The 19,381-nt window shown below is 42.0% G+C and overlaps 1 protein-coding gene and 1 long non-coding RNA gene across 2 annotated transcripts; one reads left to right on the top strand and one right to left on the bottom strand.

Moving 5' to 3' along the window:
- The first annotated feature begins 7,420 nt into the window (after positions 1-7,420).
- LOC110016342 lies at positions 7,421-10,973 on the top strand. The gene is made up of 2 exons (XR_002874623.1): positions 7,421-7,640; positions 10,785-10,973. It is a non-coding gene; the product is annotated as an uncharacterized LOC110016342 (long non-coding RNA).
- Positions 10,974-12,162: 1,189 nt separating this feature from the next.
- On the bottom strand, positions 12,163-13,457 carry LOC101163023 (olfactory receptor 2A1/2A42-like). Its single transcript, XM_004076758.2, has one exon. It carries the CDS (start codon positions 13,452-13,454, stop codon positions 12,495-12,497), a length of 960 nt encoding a protein of 319 aa, XP_004076806.1. The 5' UTR covers positions 13,455-13,457; the 3' UTR covers positions 12,163-12,494.
- Between the last annotated feature and the right edge of the window lie 5,924 nt (positions 13,458-19,381).

Raw genomic sequence — 19,381 nt, 5'->3', positions numbered from 1 at the left:
TAAATTCTCTATCATGCATTGAAAAGAAAGAACAAACTGTTTTACAGGCTCATGCATTTGTTTCACAAATAAAAGTACTTTAGAAAAGGTTTTTCAACAAATATCTTCTGTACTGTACTGTCAAATAATAACTTTAATCATCAATGTGAACAGAAGGCTTCAAATCGCGGAGATTAGCCCCGCCCACCACGACCCGAGAGTAATTATATTAAACGGGAGAAAATTTAAAATGATTATTAATGATTGTTATTATTAAAAAAATACAAAGTACGGTCAGACAAATAGTGACTCAGGTGTATTTCACTGCTCTTGAGCCGCAGCATCCTGACTCCGCTCTGCAGTGTTTTCTCCCTTTGAAGCCCGCGGTGCAGCTGTGTTTGTTCGGGAGAAGAACACAGTGATTGACAGTTGTTGTTGTCGCTCTTTTTTCCATGGGTTATAGAGAAACTCGCAATTGCAAGATGATTTGCACGTATCTGTTGTAAATTTGGCAAGCTGTTTTACCTACGTGTACATATTAGACTGCAACGTTATTGACGCACAGGTAGAGAAGAAGCGGAGTGACTTTTTAGCCAATCAGAATCCAGAACACAATGCACGATGCAAATCCGTGAAGTAGCGAAACCGTGAAAAGTAAACCGTGTTATAGCAAGGGATCACTGTACATCACACTTTAGGCCATTTCCTGCAGACTGAGATTGAAGATCAGCAATTGGGATTTTCTTTTGGGTGATTTCAATTTACATGTGGACGATCCATCAGACTTGTCCAAGATTTATTTAGACAATTAAACAGCCTTGCATTTTACTCAGCATGTCAATGCCCCCAACCACAACAAAGGTCACACACATTTACAGATTTAGCCATCCAAAATTTCAACAATAAAGTCATGTCAATATTGGACAAAGTCGATTCTTTAAAAATAAAAACAGCTAAAACCAAAACATCCCTCATCAACAGAGGATACCCAGAGAAATTCCAAGGGGGGAAAACAAAATGAATCATTCCTTTCCAATTTTTCATATACAAATAAAAATTTATACAATATCATGACTTTATTGAACACACAATGCAGTACAACAATAGGAATACAACTCAAAATTAATAGCCGATAATTATCTAAACCAAAAATCTTTTCTCTACAGTTGAGCGGTTAATCCAGGGGTCCCCAAATCCGAGCCTCAAGGGCCGGTGTCCTGCTGGTTTTCCAGAATCCCTGCCTTATTTGCTGCTGATTACCTGGATCAGGTGTGTTTAGCCAATAAGGAGCTTCAATGGCAGGTTGGTTGGAATACGTGCAGGACACCTGCCCTCGAGGCCTGGATTTGGGGACCCCTGGGTTAATCAATTCAGTCTCTTCTGGTCGATGAACTACTCTCAGCAGTACAATGTGTGAGGAGTTTGCAGTCCACTTTACTGATCTGATCAATAATATTAGATCTATTATATTACTTAATACCCAATAATAATAATAATGGATTAAATTTATCTGCACTTTTCCAGACGCACAAAGCGTTTACAGTGTGTCCATTATTCATTCAGTCCTCATACATACTTGGTGATGATAAACTGGCCTAGGGCTGACTGACAGAGGCGAGGGTGCCAGTTCGCGCCACAGCCCCTCTGACTCCTCTCTCTTTGCACTGGGGAGCTCAGCAACGCCAAACAACTCGGAAGAACATGGAAAACAAATTGAATGACTGAAGAGTTCTGTCCCTTCACAACAAGTGGTCAGATCAAGGACACTCTCCAGGAGGTAGGTGTATGTGTGTCGAAGTCGACAATCAAGAGAAGACTTCACCAGAGTGAATACAGTTGGCTCACTAATGGCTTACAAGATGTAAGCCATTAGTGAGCCTCAAAAACAGGAAGGCCAGATTAGAGTTTACAAAACATCTAAACAGTTTTCACAGTTCTGGAAAAACATCCTATGGACAGATGAGACCAAGATCAACTTGTACCAGAGTGATGGAAAGAGCAGGCTATGGAGAAGGAAAGGAACTGCTTATGATCTTGAGCATACCACCTCATCAGTGAAGCATGGTGGTGGTATTGTCATGGTGTGGGCATGTATGGCTGCTAATGGAACTGGTTTCCTTGTATTTATTGATGATGTGACTGCTGAAAGAAGCAGTAGGATGAATTCTGAAGTGTTTCAGGCAATATCATGTGCTCATATTCAGCCAAATGCTTCGGCACTCATTGGACAGCCCTTCACGGTGCAGAAGGACAATGACCCAAAACATACTGCAACAGCACCCAAAGACTTACTTAAGGGAAAGAAGTGGAATGTTATGCAATGGCCAAGTCAATCACCTAACCTGAATCCGATTGAGCATGCATTTCACTTGCTGAAGACTGAACTAAAGGGAAAATCCCCCAAGAACAAGCAAGAACTGAAAACATTTGCATTGGAGGCCTGACAGAGCATCACCAGGGATGAAGCCCAGCTTCTGGTGATGTCTATGCGTTCCAGACTTCAGGCTGTAATTGACTAAACAGGATTTGCAACCAAGTATTAAAAATGGAATGTTTGATTTATGGTTATTCTTCTGTCCCATTACTTTTGGTTAATTAACAAGTGGGAGGCACATATGCAAACTGTTGTATATCTGTTGTAATCAAGCTATATGCTAAGAGCGAGCGTGACATTGACTCCCTGATCCACACCACCAGGATCTTCAGTACTGACATTGGGACGTCATTCGGGCTTGAGAAATGCAACCGGATGGTGACAAAGAGAGGCATGGTAGTCTAAACAGGAGGGGTCTCACTCCCAGAAGGAGCAAAAGCAGACATTGAGGACAGTTACAAATAGCTTGGAATTCCCCAGGCAAATGGCAACCTGGAGCAGGCAACAAGGAAAGCTGCAACAGCTACATGAGTAAGGCAAGTCCTGAGAAGCCAGCTCAATGGCAAAAATAAGTCTCGGGCAATAAACAGCTACGCACTGCCAGTTATCAGATACCCTGCAGGAATAATAAGATGGCCAAAGGAAGAGATACAGACCACGGATGTTAAAACACGAAAGCTCCTCACCATGCGCGGAGGGTTCCATCCACATCCAGCACCCTGAGACTGTATGCTAGCCGCAAGGAAGGAGGCCGAGGACTAGTGAGCGTGGAAGCCACTATCCAGGACGAAGCATCCAAGATGCATGATTACATCAAGCTCAAGGCCCCAACTGACAGTGTGCTCAGTGAATGTCTCAGGCAATGGAGGGCAGAGGATACAGTGCTGGAGGACAGATCCTCATGGGAGGACAAACCCCTGCATGGGATGTACCACCGGACCATAACTGAAGTGGCTGATATCAAGAAGTCCTACCAATGGCTAGAAAGGGCAGGCCTACAGGACAGCACTGAAGCACTCATCCTGGCAGCTCAGGAACAAGCCCTGAGCACCAGAGCAATAGAGGCTCAGATCTACCACAACAGACAAGACCCAAGGTGTAGGCTGTGCAAAGAGGCCCCTGAAACAATCCAGCACATAACTGCAGGGTGTAAGATGCTGGCAGGGAAAGCATACATGGAGCGCCACAATCAAGTGGCTGGAATAATATACAGGAACATGTGTGCAGAATATGGACAGGAAACCCCAAGGTCAAAATAGGAAACACCTCCGAAGGTGGTAGAGAATGAGAGGGCAAAGATCCTGTGGGACTTCCAGATCCAGACTGATAGGATGGTAATAGCAAACCAACCAGACATTGTAGTGGTGGATAAAGAACAGAGGAAAGCCGTTGTGGTGGCTGTGGCAGTGCCAAGTGATGGGAACATGAAGAAGAAGGAACATGAGAAACTGGAGAAATACCAGGGACTCAGAGAAGAACTGGAGAAAGCGTGGAAAGTGAAGGTGACAGTGGTGCCTGTGGTAATTGGAGCACTTGGGGCAGTAACCCCCAAGCTGGAGGAGTGGTTACAACAGATACCTGAAAAGAAATTATTTAGAAAAGCCCAACAATTATGGAGTCCTATACTGTTCATAATTCAATAATTATAATAGTTAAATTAATAATAATAAATCAATAGTAAGTCAATGATGATAATAAACATTTACAATAAATAAATACATGATAGGTCAATAAATAATAAGAATAAAAATAAGAATAGGAATAAGAAGAAGAAGAAGACACAAGCAACGAAAAACAATAGATTCACCCTAATGATTCATGTGAGTGATCAATTTGTGTAACACAGATGAAATGGTGCCGGGTTTCAAGCAAACAGTCTGGCCAGTCTTATCAAAATCTGGTTCCACAAAATGTTTTGAACAAAGCCAGACCGTATTGCTATTTGGTACCACAGTGATCCATCTGGATTAGCTCTTTTTATTGCTAAGGCCCACTTTATCCTTAAGACTGAATCCATTGGAAACCTGAAAGAAAAGTTCAGTCACTGAGTCATAAATTTATAAATCTACAATACTATACTAGCCTAGTCCTAGCATACCTGTAAATAGGTTTAGCAAAAAAAAGTTGGCATTTATGTCGACTCCACAGGGGAAAAAAGTGTGCTTGGAAAAAAATGGAAAAATATTACTTGCAGGTCCTGAAACAGGAAATGTGGCTTTAACACTCCTCTAGTTAGAAGTTGTGAGTCTGGGGAAAACATCTGAGCTTGGCCTTAGTTTTACAGTTTACTACGCTGTAACTGTAGTGGAAATGCACAGTGAAATATGATGCCGAAGTGTCCTTTTACAAGACACTGAACTGCAACGGACTCCTGGAGGTTCCAGGTTGAAACCAGGGTAAGGCATTGGATCTGCAATCAGTGTTGAATGTGTTTGCGCATGGGTGAATAGCACTGTCTGTGAAGCACTTTGGGCATTACAGGAAGGTTAGATAAGCGCTGTTAAAGTATACATCATTTACATTCATCAGCACATTCTGGACTATTGTGTATTTCTCCAAAGACTGCATTATAGAAAAGTGTTGCTGCAGTCAGCATTTCATTTGTGGGACTTACAGATGCTAGTGTTAGTTGAGGTGTGGGTTAGTTTCCTTGTCAAAGTGTGTTTTTGTGTTGTGTTTGTCTTCAGTTGTTTGTTCATTTCTTAAACCTGCACCTTGCCCCCTGCCAGAGGTCAGCTCCTCTCTCATCAAATGTTTGTTAAATTCTGCACTCTCTTGTCTTTCAGTCTTTAGATCAGTCCTCTGAAAACTAAAGCAGATATGTTGATGGTCAGCAACAGCCTCTGATTGGACGTTCCATGCCAGAACCAGCTAATACAGTTAATTTTCTGTGTGTTTGTTTTAGAGGAGGGGTTCCCGCCTGCTCCTGTAGTCCCCCATGTTCAAGACTGGGACCTTTGATCTGATGCTAATTGATCTGAATTTTTTCATCAGACCTGTACATGTTTACTGAGGGATCACAAGACACCAACAGTCTGGACTAAGGCCTTTATTTCAGATCAGAAAAAGAACCTTCTAGGCAGATTTATATCATTCCTGCAGGTTGTACAGCTGTGGTTCTGCAGTCTGTGCAGTTGCTCTGTTTTTGTCCAGTGATCAAAGGTGAAGCTGAAACAGAAGAAGTGACTTTAGGGGAAGCTGATTTCCAAAACACAAACATCTGGCCTCATGGTGTTCCTGCAGCACTTTACTGATTGTTCTACCATCTGTCAGAGTTCTATTTTTGTTCTTTAACACAAATGCTCAGACCTGTACAGTCAAAAGGACATCATGTCTCACCTTAAACCACTAACAGAGCCCACACATACTTCTCGTCATTGAGGAGTCCAGGGATCTCTTCTCTGCATGTGTACTCTCCAGAATCTTCCTCCGTGACGTTCTGGATGCAGATAAACATGTCCTTTGCTCAAATCTCCAAGCATCTAAAACCTGCTTGAAGCTCTGCTTCCTTCCTTCACAGTGGCGAGGAGCTCGTTTTTTGCAGCCCATGAGGAGCTGGTTACCTTTGCCCCAGCACGCTGGTGCCCTTCTGAAGGTACAGTATGTCTGTGAGATTTACAGGTTAGAGTGACGTCCTGCCCAACTGCTCAGAGACGAAACACAGAGAAACTTCTGGTCAACTTCAAAACATTTGTTTATGCAGAAACAGACATTTGTGCTGCACAAATCACGACCAGTTCAAATACAGCACCGTAGAAACGATTTACTCCAAATTTTCTTTTCCTAAACTCGATAAACAAACGTTCTTTGACCTGAAAGCTTCATGGATACACTTGGTACAATTAATTCACATACCTAGAATGTTCCATTTATCTCCACAGTATTTCTAAAATTGATTGGTGCAGATAAATAACTTCATGCATTTGCTACTTTAAGATTAGACTGCTGTAATTTTACCTTGTCAGACTGACCAAAACTTTCATCGAAAACGTTCAGGGTCAGAATTTGAATGAAGGCTGGTGGAAAAAGTTTGAGCTTTGCCTGATCAATCAATGGGAAGGATTTATCATGCTAGAATAATTTACATCAGATGCTGTTGAGATTATTTGCGGGGTTCCACAAGGATCAAATCTGGACTCCTACATCATTTCATCTTTTGGAACGGTGAGGAATCCGACGAGCAGGAGACAAGCTCTGTGGAAAAACAGGTGGAGGAGTTCCTAAAGTCCAATGGAATTTCTCTGGACACAAACAATGTGGAGATCTGCAGAAAGCTTCCCAGGAGAAGAGACACCGACAAACCAGCAATCCTCTTAAAGTTTGTCAATCTGAAACACAAAGCAGCTTTATTAAAGCAAGAAAGAAATCTGAGGGGAACCAACGTTTTCATGAATGACAACCTCACGAAAAGGAATGCTGACATCGCCAAAATCTTTTTAATTTGAAGAACTCACACAGTTGGTGGTTGACTAATTTATTTTTTGCCCCACTGTATCATGTGTCTTCAAGAATATATCTGTGAAGAGAAGAATGTTACCATGGAGTCACCACATGATGGCAGCAAAGCAGAATGTTTCTGACTGCCAGCTCCAATTAAAATCATGTCATCCTCCTCTTCATCCATGGACCTCAACTTTTTCCTTCCTCTAGACCTTCCTATCAACTCAAACCTCAGCAGTAATTTTACCAACTTTATCAATGTTCTAACATCCTCTCAGTGTGTCCAAACATCTCAATCTGTATCCAAAACATCCACCATGGTTCAGCAGAACATTTGATAAATGCTGGTATTGACTACCCTTGTTGCTAAAACATAACTAGGGTTGAGGAACTTCATAAACATCTAAATAAATCTTCCACCAATGTAAATGCGTTGATTGGGCATTGTCTAGTGCAGGGGTTCTCAAAGTTTTTTTAGTGGAGGGTCAAATTACGAACTTTGTGATGGTGCCTCTGTCAGACTCCTCCCCCTCCCCTCTCTGCTTGGCTCCTGATGCGACACAGCTGTGACCACTTACCTCATCACCTGCCTGCCTTCTTAAGGAGCTCCAGGATCATCATTCCTTGCCAGTCCGTTGCCCCTGATGGTGCATAAGATGGTCATCACGTTCTTTGCCTTTGTCTCAAGACTGCACCTAATATCATTCTCTCACCTGTCTCCAGGAACCCATTGCCACGAGTGGTCGCCTGAGTCTGCTGTTAATCCGGAACCCAGCTTTGTCATCATCACCGGTCAAACCACGAGCCTCTGCCAAATCTGGCATTCACCCCGAGACACGGACGAGTGGTAGGGTAGAAGTAGATGAGAAAAGAGGACAGAACCCCAGTGCACCATAGTTACCCCAGTTTCAACTTCTAGCAGCCTTTTAAAACAAATAGTTATTGTTATTAAGTTTAATTTAAAGACATCAACATTAAGTTAAATAATCTCTGAATACTAACTAGTCTTACAATAAGCCTGTCCAAAGAGGAATGTTTTCAGTCTAACTTTGAATGTAGAAACTGAGTCGGCCTCTCTTACATGAGCTGGGAGTTTATTCCATAAGACAGGGGCTTGGTGGCTAAACGCTCTACCTCCAACCCTACTTTTACTAATTCTAGGAACCACAAGCAGTCCTGCATTTTGCGAGCGAAGTGTTCTTATTGGATGGTAAGGGACTATGAGGTCCTTAATATAGGACGGGGCCATTCCATGTAAGGCCTTATAAGTTAACAGGAGGATCTTGAACTTGATTCTAGAATCAACTGGGAGCCAATGGAGCGAAACTAACACAGGAGTGATGTGACCTCTTCTGCTAGTTCCTGTTAACAATCTAGCTGCTGCGTTCTGAACGAGCTGGAGACTTCTTAAGGAACTCTTAGGACACGCTGCTAACAAGGAGTTACAGTAATCCAGCCTCGACGTAACACATGCATGGATGAGTTTTTCAGCATCACTCTTAGAAAGTATATTTCTGATCTTAGCAATGTTCCGCAGGTGAAAAAAGGCAGTTCTACACGCTGAGGTATGTGAGCCTTAAATGATAAATCCTGGTCAAATAAAACCCCAAGGTTTCTAACTGTGGAATTGGGGGCTATACTTATGCCATCCAGGGAGACTATCTGAGAAGACAGAGCATCTCTGAGGTTTTTAAGACCTAGTATAATGACCTCAGTTTTTTCTGGGTTCAAGAGGAGGTAATTAATTGTCATCCAGGTCTTGATGTCACTGATGCAGGCGTTCAGTTTCTCTATCTGGTCATTCTGGTCAGGTTTCATGGATAAATACAACTGCGTATCGTCGGCATAACAAGGAAAATTAATGCTGTGTTTCCTGATTATGTTTCCTAAGGGTAGCATATAAAGCGTAAACAGTATCGGTCCTAAGACTGAGCCCTTTGGGACTCCATAGTTAACTCGAGTGCACTGAGAGGAATGGCCATTTACATTAACGAACTGATACCTATCGGACAGATAGGATTTAAACCACTGGAGAGCAGATCCTCTGATCCCTATGTCCTGCTCTAGTCTATGGAGTAAAATACTGTGGTCGATAGTGTCAAAGGCTGCACTGAGGTCCAACAGGACCAGAATAGAAAGTAGTCCCTTTTCTGAGGCCAATAACAAGTCATTAGAGACTCTAACTAGTGCAGTTTCCGTGCTGTGGTGGGGTCTAAACCCCGACTGAAAGTCTTCAAAGTGGCTGTTGTCCTGTAGGTGGCAGTAAAGCTGCTAAACTACAACTCTTTCTAGGATTTTAGAAATAAAGGGCAGGTTTGATATCGGTCTATAGTTGGCCAAGATGCTAGGATCCAAACTGGGCTTTTTCAGAAGAGGTTTAACAACTGCATATTTAAAAGACTGTGGCATGTAACCCGTTTCCAGAGAGGTATTTATCATTGTTAATATGGGATCATTAATTAGGGGAAAAGTTTCTTTAAAAAGTCTAGTGGGAATTGGGTCTAACAGACACGTTGAGGATTTGGAGGACGTAATAATTGATGCTATTTCTACTTGATCCACAGCAGTGAAGCAGTCTAATGTTACAGAGGTTTCTATGGATGCCTCCATTTCTACCGCTTCAGCCTGTTCTGGGCTGATAGTAGGAATAACTTGATTTAACTTATGTCTAATATTTGAGATTTTGCTATCGAAAAATGTAAGAAAATCATCAGAGCTGAGAGAAACAGGAACATGTGGTTCTACTGAGCTCTGACTGCGAGTTAATTTAGCTATAGTGCTAAAAAGAAATCTTGGATTGTTTCCATTCTCTGATATTAAGGTTGAATAGTACTGGCTTCTAGCTCTACGCAGAGCTTTTTTATAATTTAATAGGCTTCCAGATATTCCAGAAAGTTTCCAGATATTCAGCCATTCTCTTTCCAACTTACGGGTTTCTTGTTTAATAGAACGTGTTTCAGCGTTAAACCACGGTGTTACTCGGTTTTGTCTAACGAACTTACAACATGGAGTGTACTCCTGAGGGCTTGTAAGGCATCATTAACAAAGTGGTCAAAGTGGCGATAAATAATTATGAGTAAAACAGGTTTTCGAGTTTTCCTGTTTGGGTGATTTATAGACAATATGATGCTTTCAAATGAATTATAAGCATTTTTAACTTTAGGGCTGAGAAGTAAGCTAGACTGTGATATTACTGCAAAACCACCTCCTTTCCCTGAAATCCTGGATTTCTGATAGTTAGCATAAAAGGGGGGGGGGGGTGCTTCATTCAATCTAACATTGTCATCCTGTTGGAGCCAAGTTTCTGTTAAGGCTAAAAGACTAAGGTTGTTATCAGTGATTAACTCATTGACTAAGAGGGACTTGGAGGAAATGGATCGAATGTTTAATAAACCACATTTAATGACATAATTCTGCTTGTGAGTACTGCTGTCTGTCACTTTAAGGTTTCTATGACGCGCTCCTTTTACTTGTCTTTCAGCACATAAACTAAAGCTCGGACCTGCTTGACTTTCCCTGCATGGGTTTTGCACCGGCACTAACCCTAAGGGAGGCTCAGAGGAGCGTTTTACACTGCTGCTCTGCGCCCGGGTCTTGTCTCTGGATTGTCAGGTTGACAGACTAAGGCTAGCAGAAATGTTTCTAGAAAGAAGAGCGGCACCGTCCCGAGTAGGATGGACGCCGTCTCTCCGCATGAGACCGGGCTTCCCCCAAAACGCGCTCCAATCATTACTGGTTCTTGAGAATTGGTGATGCACAGAAGTCTAGTTCTGCTGATAGGAATGTAAACACAGAAATCCAAGATATCAGAAATTAAGCTTGGGCATAATTTCAATAAACTAAATTTTGATTTGGTTCTGATGTCACTCACTCTGCACGCCACCTATCAATTAACCCTTCTCAACAGCTAAATTTCCCGCCTTTTCTTCTCAGCCAATCAAAGCATATTTTTGCTTTTAAACTCATGAATGTTTATCTCTCTACATTCTAGACGGTTTTGCCAGCTCTCCTCTGCCACCTTCTCCACCAAGACCACTGCTTTGTCATGGACTGGCTCTCAACCCCCATTATCCCTCATACCTTCTGGATGCAGGTTGACATCTGCCCAAAGCCCAACCATCAAAGACTATGGACTCATTCATTACCATCTTTCGTATCACAAATAAATATTTGATTCCCATTCCAAAGATCTACTGAAATGTTTTCTTACTTGTGCACCATGTGAAAGTTCAAAATGTCTTGATTCAAAGCAGCTTCTATCAGGTCAAAATATACCATCTTTCTTCACTGTTTTTCTTTATTACCACAGACGGCTGTGTTAGGTTGTAGTTATGCAAAACTCCACGTTTCAAGCACTGAGACCTTTAGAGAGGAGGTAGGGGAAGGCAACTTTTCCTCTGATCTGCAGCCAAACTGACCAGAAACATTTACAATGTCTCTAAAAATGTGAAAAATAGCCTTTTCTGTTGCTGTGGCACAAGTTTACAGGTTTTTTGTTGGTTTTTTGCATCGACAATGTTGAAGTGATAGAGCCCTGTCACCTATCCAGACGTATAATTCTGCAGCCCTGAATAAACTGAGTTTATATTATCACTGTGTAAAAAAAAAAAGTCAGGTTTTTTGATGTGAAAATCAAAAATTTGGTTTGTTTTTTGTTTAACTCACTTGATCTTACTGTAACGACTGTTATACAGCGTTCTGTCAGGCATCAATGCTTGATGTCCAAGAGCTAAATAACATCTCTGTTAGCTCTTGTACTGGACACAGAGTTGCAGGCAGTAAGTGACAGAATGACGAAGGCAGCATTAATTTTTATAAAAGAAGGTTTAATTTATTTTAATATCTTTTCTGGTTCATTTTCCTCATGGAACCCCTTCTAAATGTCTGGGAAGATTTGCATTGTTTAAAAGTCCAGTTCCTGTTTTTAAAAGCTGCCAGGAAAACAGAATGTAAATCCTTGAAGACAAGCAGCTTGAAAAGCTTCATCAGAATCCCGTTTTTCTGCTGCCAGCTTCTGGAGTTTCAGTTAATCTGCAGACTAGAGAGAAACTTAGAATGTTTCAGGCTTATTTCATAAATAATAGCAAAATATAATTCCAGACAAACACTGATGCCTCACAGTGGAAACAAGCTGACAAAAATTTTGAGGGATTTTGTTGCAAAAAAGACTTGTTGCTAGCATTGTAAACAGTATTGAAATAAACATGCTCAAATAGACAGTCATGGTTTACACAGGAGGACTTTTAACTGATTGCAGAGCTGAGGCAGTCTATGGGACCTGCCGTGCACACATGTGGGGGGGCAGCTGTCAAACCATCGCTGATCGTTTCACCACAGAATCTTCCACACAATCTTCTAATTTTTTATTGAGCAAAGGAAAAGCACTGACGTTTCTCCCAGTCTAATGAAAACAAAGTTTGTGATGAATTGATTCAAAGCTAACAAAAAGAAAAAAGTAAGCGTTTTGAAAGAGCAGTTCTTTTTTGTGTCGGCTCATGCTGTGATCTCAGGATCACCTCCCCAGGGCTCAGGTGTCCTGCTCTAACTCTTATGACAGGTTGGTCTATCAAAACCCAGACCTGAACCTTCATAATGTCACCTTTTCTTGTTGAAAAACAAATCTAAAAACTGGTTTGCAGCCTCATTTATGATCTGGAGTTTCACTTAAAAATGAAAACCAACAGGTTTGCATGAGGAGGAATCAGATTTTAACGTTCACCGGAGCAACAGTGCTGGAAGGGCTCTTCCACCCACAGCTGAGGTTCAGCATGAGGACGGGTCTGATGGTCTGATCTCTGAGGCCATAGATGAGGGAGCTAAGACATTTGGGAAGAAGGCTGAGAAGAATGTAGAGGAAAACCTGCACGCTGGTGGCGGCGGACCTCTCTATGCTCTGGAATATGAGAATGAGTAAAGAGGTCTGGACAGTGGCGGACATGCTGAGGCCCAGCTGCATTAGATGCAGCAGCAGCGTCTTCCGCGCCTTCCTGGCCGAAGCTTTGTCGGTGGAGGCCGACCGTGCTGCCAGCATGATGGCGATGTAAGAGAAAGTCACGGTGACTCCTGCATATGTGAAGAGGAAGTAGGTGAAGACTTTGTGGTACATCTCAGCCACTTGGTCAGGATATAGGTTCTCTCTCCCGCAGAACTCTCTCAGCTGCTTGTTTGGCAGGTCCTTGAAAGGAACATTCAGCATCAGAACCACCTCCACCAGAACAATCAGAAGACTGAAGGTCCAGAGCACACACACTGCCTCCCCTGTGTTCTTGATGGTGACGATGGCTGCGTGCCTCAGTGGATAACACACAGCGATGTATCTCTCCAGACACATCAGCACCAGTGTGAGGATGGAGGCATTGTGGGAGAAGAAGCTGAGGGCTGTTAGAGCGATGCAGAGCGGGTACACCAACGGTTTTCCTCCCGACAGCAGAAGCATTATCTGGTTGTGAGCCAGCTGCACGGTGTCTGAAAACAGAAGGTTAAAGAGGAGGATGTATCGGGAGGTTTCCCTGAACACAGCTTTGCTCCTCAGAGTGAACAACATGGTCACATTGATGAAGAGGAACAGACAGCATGGCAGCGTGGTCACCACATAGTACAGCGTCACCTCCACCAGCCCGTTCCGCAGCACCGCTGCCGTCAGGTTGGAATTGTTTTGCATGGAAATAAGCGGACTTCACACACAACAACAGCACAAAGAGAAAACAAAAAAAACAGCATTTCATGGGGCATGCAGAGAGGGCGTCACCGAGCTCACATAATGGAGCCAGCACTGCTCTGCTCGCCTCACTGGCTCCACAACGTCTTTTCTACATCCCATGATCCGCCTCTCGTGACATCACTGTCAGCAGCGTCATCAGGTCACAGGCAAGAAATTTTGAAAAAAATGGTTTGAAAACAAACTTTTGGATGTGCGGCAGTGATTTATGAAAGAACCAACTTTAAAGAAGAAAGCTCATGATAAAAATGAACAGCAGATCAAAAACCTGAAAAGGGTTTTAAAAACTGTCACCAGATGAATGAAGTAGCATAGAGGCATGATGCCCCCACACCAAAATGAGGGTTAGTTTCCATCAAGGATGGCGATAAGCTCCAGCGTATCAGCCTCAGCTGGCCTTGCAGTTTGTTAATGTGACAGTTTGTAAGAACTGTGACTTCAGAGTGAAGCCGAGTTCCCTGAGGTCATTCATCACAACTCATTTTCCTGTTTATTCTTTTTGTTTGAATTCCATTACAACCCAAATTAGGCACTGTCAGGGCCCTGTCTTGTTTTTTGAGTAGTGTGTTGGTAGACCCCATAGCAGGACTCAATAGCAAAATTTCTACTTTACTCGTTTGCTTGTCGTGCCGGCATCCGGGCAGCTGGCTGGCCGGCAGACGGACAGCCGCTGCGGTAAGGAGTGTTGTACTTTAGGGTCCAACAGAAATAATGATACTCAGGATGTGCTGAGTTAACCTGTCTTTTATTAACATACTCATTAGAAGTCACTTTACATCCGAAGGCTACATGCTACGTATCTCATCATTCATCACACATATCTGTAACTGAGGTGTATTCAAATACAACAGGATAAATGTATATCAGAATAGTATTTCGTGGGAACTAATTTTTTTTTCTCTTACCCATATCAGATCACAGGCTCCGTAAATATGCACAATATCAAAGGTTATTTGTTTCTGTGCTCCACTTTGAAATGGGCCTTCAGGCCTGATTGAAATTAACAATGTTTTGGGGAAAAACTACTTCAACTTTTCTGCATCGTAGTCCAACAGAAGCTAGGAGCGCTATTGTTCTCATTCAGAAAAGATGAGTCAGGCCTTAATCTGTAGCAGTCCTCAAAAAGCTGCAGCTCAGTCAGAACACTGCAGGTAAGAGATTCTGCTAGAGAAAAAATCAACTGGTAAAAACGAGTCAGATTCAAGTGGAGGAAGCTGCTATCAGCTGCGCACAGATAAAACCAGCTTCCTGATGAACTCTTATGTTCTTCAGCTGTTTCTATGTTTAAGCCAAAGCATTACTCATTTCTGCTATCTTTGTTTAAAACACTGCGCTTACTTTGGTTCATTCAATACCCTTTCATGTTTTTGGCCACGTTCACACTGCAGGGCTAAATGCTCAATTCCGATTTCTTGAAGAAATTCGATTTTTTTTTGCAAGGCAGTTCACATTTCCAATTAAAGGCTTGCTTTTTTGATCTCCTGTGTGACTGTGAAATGACCCAGAAGTGACCCGCATGCACAGAAGGGTAGTCGTTGTTTGCGGAAGTAGCTAACGTTAACAATGGAGGTCAACAACAGTGTTGTCAACAGCGGAGCTCTTTTTGCATTATTAAATTTATTTTCACAAAGGAGCCAGCACAATTCCAATCTTCTCATTTTAAGAAGGCATTGGAGTCAGGATCTTCTGTACCCGCTGTTGTGGAATAGGGATGTTATTTGTGGTGAGGCCGCGCATGTGTGTAAGAGAAAGGAGAGAGCGCGTGCAGCGCAGGAGGGAGTGAGAGAGCGCGTTGAAGTGTGTTGCGTGCGTGCATTCATGTTGTGTGTTATGGAGGAAGGAGAACGATAATAAAATAAGGCTTCCCCCAGCATAACTGCTATTGACTCTGGAGAATCTGAGGGTCCAGACGGGGAAGTGAACCCTGAAGGAGGATCCGCCTTCGGCCCTGGGGAAGGTCTCCCCCGCGCTTCTGACCACAGTCGGAAAGGATAAAAAGTCATGGCGGGAAAGGTTCAACACCACGCTCGGCCATTTCGTGTTGCGGTTTCAGTTTCTTTGCCTTTGTATTTTGATTCTCTTTTTGTTCTGTTTGTTTTCAGATCATTTCCTATTTTATTTTGAAAGGTTCCTGTTTTGTACTTTGGTTTTGAGTTTTGAGTTTTACTTCGGTCCCCATCTGTCCTGATTGTGTTCACCTGTGTCTCGTCAGTCCTTTATGTACTTAAATCTTGTCGTTCCCTTCCTCCTGTGCTGGTCCATATTATGTTCTTCCCCTGTTGAGTGCATTTCAACTTTTCGAGTTTGGAGTTTTGTTTTGCCTGCTTAAGCAGTGGTTTTTGTTTTGTCGATGTCATTAAATATCCTGTTGCCTGGAACCTCCTGCCTCCTCCTCCTCACTGCACCTGGGTACGTCCTCAACCTTCACCCGTAACATTTTGCTGGCGATTTTTTTTTTCAAAAACCACCTGTTTGCGATAAGAGCCCTCGAGTTAGACCTGAATAGAGCTGTCACCCCAAATATGAATCCAATTGGTGACCTCGCTTCCCTTCTACTGACTGGTCTCAGCAGCATCGCCTGCCATGGTTGTTGTTTATGTTCTCGTTCCCACCTACTTCAATGCAGAATTATGACGTTTGTAGCGTATCGATGACGTTCGGGTCGGATACATGTGGCCTGGCTGTTCAGACGGTCGCATTTCAAAAGATCGGATATATATCGGATTCAGGACCACATACCCAAGTTGCCTGGGTCGCATTTGAAACGATCCGATCTGTGTCGTTCAGACTGTCATGAAAAGATCAGATACAGGTCGCATAGGGGCAAAGAAAATCGGAATTGGGTCATTTCAGCCTGCAGTGTGAACGTAGCCTTTGTTTTTATTGATTTCTCCTATAAGCTGCCACAGAGATGTGTTGCTGCAAAGCTCTTTGAACTGCTAGTATGGAATAGCTGCTCCATGAATAATGGATCGGAAATTTTGGATGAACAACTGACGGACAGATGAAACTCCACAAATGATGAAACTACACATGTCTTGTGAGGTCTAGATGACCATAATGGGTTACACCAGCAGGGCTTTCGAGAAAACCAAAGAATCTTCATGTTACTCTAATAAACTGGTCAGGCCAATGTCATATTTGTGATCATGTTAACACCATAGAACATCAAAGTTGATGTCAGTCAAGAAAGTTAAATTGAAAAATATGTAGCCAAATAAGATTTTAGAATGCTTTGATGGTTGTCATTGTGTGGTATTTTGACAGGTTGATTTAAAATGACAAACAAGTGCTTACATTGCAACAGTTTTCTCTGAATTCCTGGTGACTGCAGTCTGCAGGAAAGATTTTTTAAAAAGACAACATAACTTTAACTCAAAGTCAAACTTTTCTAATGATGCTTCCTGTTGATGGGGAGATGTTGCTTTAGTTTGATGAAAGTCTCCATGGGCAAAAAAGACAAGCCTCTACATGTGACGCAGTTAGTCCCACGACAGGTCATTTAGATACATTAAATATTCATGCACTCCTTTTTGTTTTCATCAAGCACTTCATTAAAGCAGACTGTTTGCATCAGACGCCTCAGAGGAGACTGAGCATCTGTTCCACAAAAACAAGTTCATCAAGACATCATTAGCGTCTGGGATAAATGTGACAAACATCTAAAGGTTTCTAAAGAAACATGTATGAAAATGACCAGGAGACAATCAAAAACCGTCAATGCAGATCAAAATGTTGTCAGGTTCAAAACCAAACTTCATTTAATTAGGCCCAAATTCCACTGCTTCAGTGACTTGCTGCCATACTCCCAGAAAGTTCTCCTCTGCAGGTAGACAAGACGTGAGGGTCCCCAGGTCTTATCTTGAAATTTTTTGTGCACAATATTACCCAATTTCCCAAGCTGGGATCAATGAAGTATCTTAATCTTAGAGTATCGTTATCTAATTGTTATTATTTTGATTAAGTTGCTGAAATTAAGTCCAATTTCTAGTTAGGCTTGAGTCTGGTTAGGAGAATTAAGCATCTAAATATGTAAACATTGCAGACGGACATAAAAAAGGAGTACTTAGAAAAGAAGAAAGAGTCTTTACTTTACTTATACCACGGTCTGGGTAAATACTTGATTGTGATTGGCTGCTTGGTGTGGATTTAAAAGTGATAATGCAAAGTGATAACCGCACGCCTAAAAAAAGAAGTTCTGGTCACATATTTTAAATGTTCTGTATCACTGCACTGGCTTCTTTAAAACAAACTTTAGCTTCATCATCTGGACAAAAACAAGCGGTAAAAGGTGAGCTTTCTCTCTGCTCGGATGCTTCATTTAACTCTTCGTGACCATCAGCATAGATATCACTTTCCTTTGCTGCTGCAATGAAGGTCGTGCCAGCTCAGCTCGTTGTCATTTTACCATCACAATGCGCCGCCCCATGTATCAAATGGTCTACTTTTTGTGAAAAAAGCGACCCAAACCAAAAAAGTAACAAAAAGAAAGTACCAAAAGCTGATTGAATATTTTTTTTCTTTTTTAAGTGACCATGGTATAAGCGGGATAATGGTCGATGAAGTGTGAATTTTAAAAAAATGAATGCACTTCACAGAAGTAGCCGTCTGACGCGATGCGGAGGACAGTTCAGGCTTCCAAGGCGTGCATTCATTTCTGATCATGCACTCTTTGTCAGCCGTTATCCCTTACTTAATGCAGAAATGCAATTCAGTGGAATAATCCAGTCTAGCAAACCAGGTCGCCCGCATTTGCAAGGTGTGACAGAGCATTAGTAGAGAGCCAGACCCTCTGGCTCACCCTATATTGTGGGAGAAAGCCCCTCCTAGAGTCCACACATCACTCGTGAGTATTTTCCATTCAAAGAAAAACACAGCTTGTTTCCAGGCCTAAATTCCCAGCAAGACAGATGCTTGGACCAAAGGAACTAATATCAGAGCCTTCTGAGATGAGAAAACTAGTGTTAGACATCTGGAGACCACACAAATACTTCTGTGGAGAAACACTCTGCCACGTTTTTTTAACATATTGTTGATCATCTTCATTCATGATATTTTTTCTCTAGTGTAAGTTATTATACTTATAAACTGGAAAATCAGGTTAATCAAAAACATGTGCTGCTCCCTGGCCACCACCTCGAATATTCAAGATGATTGATTGACAGATTCTCCCGAACCCGCTTTCAAGTGGAAAGGGTGTGGACTTCTAACAAGCTCACTCCTGAATGGCGACAGAAGTTGCCAAAGAAACAAAGACTTCAACCAACTAGACCATTTACTGCTTAATGATGTTGTCTGGCTCCAAATGTTGGTGCCGGTATCGTGAGAAAATGGCGACTGACTTGACTGCATTTGATTGGAGAAGGAAGTAAACTGTTTTCCATGAGTGATGTCACTCACACTCAGTCCAATTCTCAGGTACAGCCAACAGTCACAACTGAGAGCTGTTATAAACAGTTTAATGTTAAATCCTTTTATATTTGTCTACCATCATGAGAAAAATGCTACAACAACATGATAAAACCACGATATTCATTGGAGTGGGTCTGTAAAGAGATAATAGTAAAATGAACAGTTAAAACAAGTTCACTATTGAATTTTGAGGAAGACATGGGACAGAGTGGGAAATTTATCAGGGAATTTAAAAAAAAAAAAAGGTTATTTGTTAGAGGAATTGAATTTAAAAACAGGAAGTGACTCGATGCTTTACATGTCTGCTTTGTTTGTGTTTGACATTATATGGTAGTTAGCTGTAACTTCAAACACATAAACAATTTTTAAAGTTTGTTTATCACCAGATTTGACAATTAATGGATTTGAACCTGAACAAACAGAATTCAATAATTAAAAAGATCAAATTTTCTTCCAAG

This window comes from Oryzias latipes, chromosome 14 (genome assembly GCF_002234675.1).
Source record: "Oryzias latipes chromosome 14, ASM223467v1".
Taxonomy (NCBI): domain Eukaryota; kingdom Metazoa; phylum Chordata; class Actinopteri; order Beloniformes; family Adrianichthyidae; genus Oryzias; species Oryzias latipes.
This window is presented reverse-complemented; position numbering and strand designations above follow the sequence as displayed.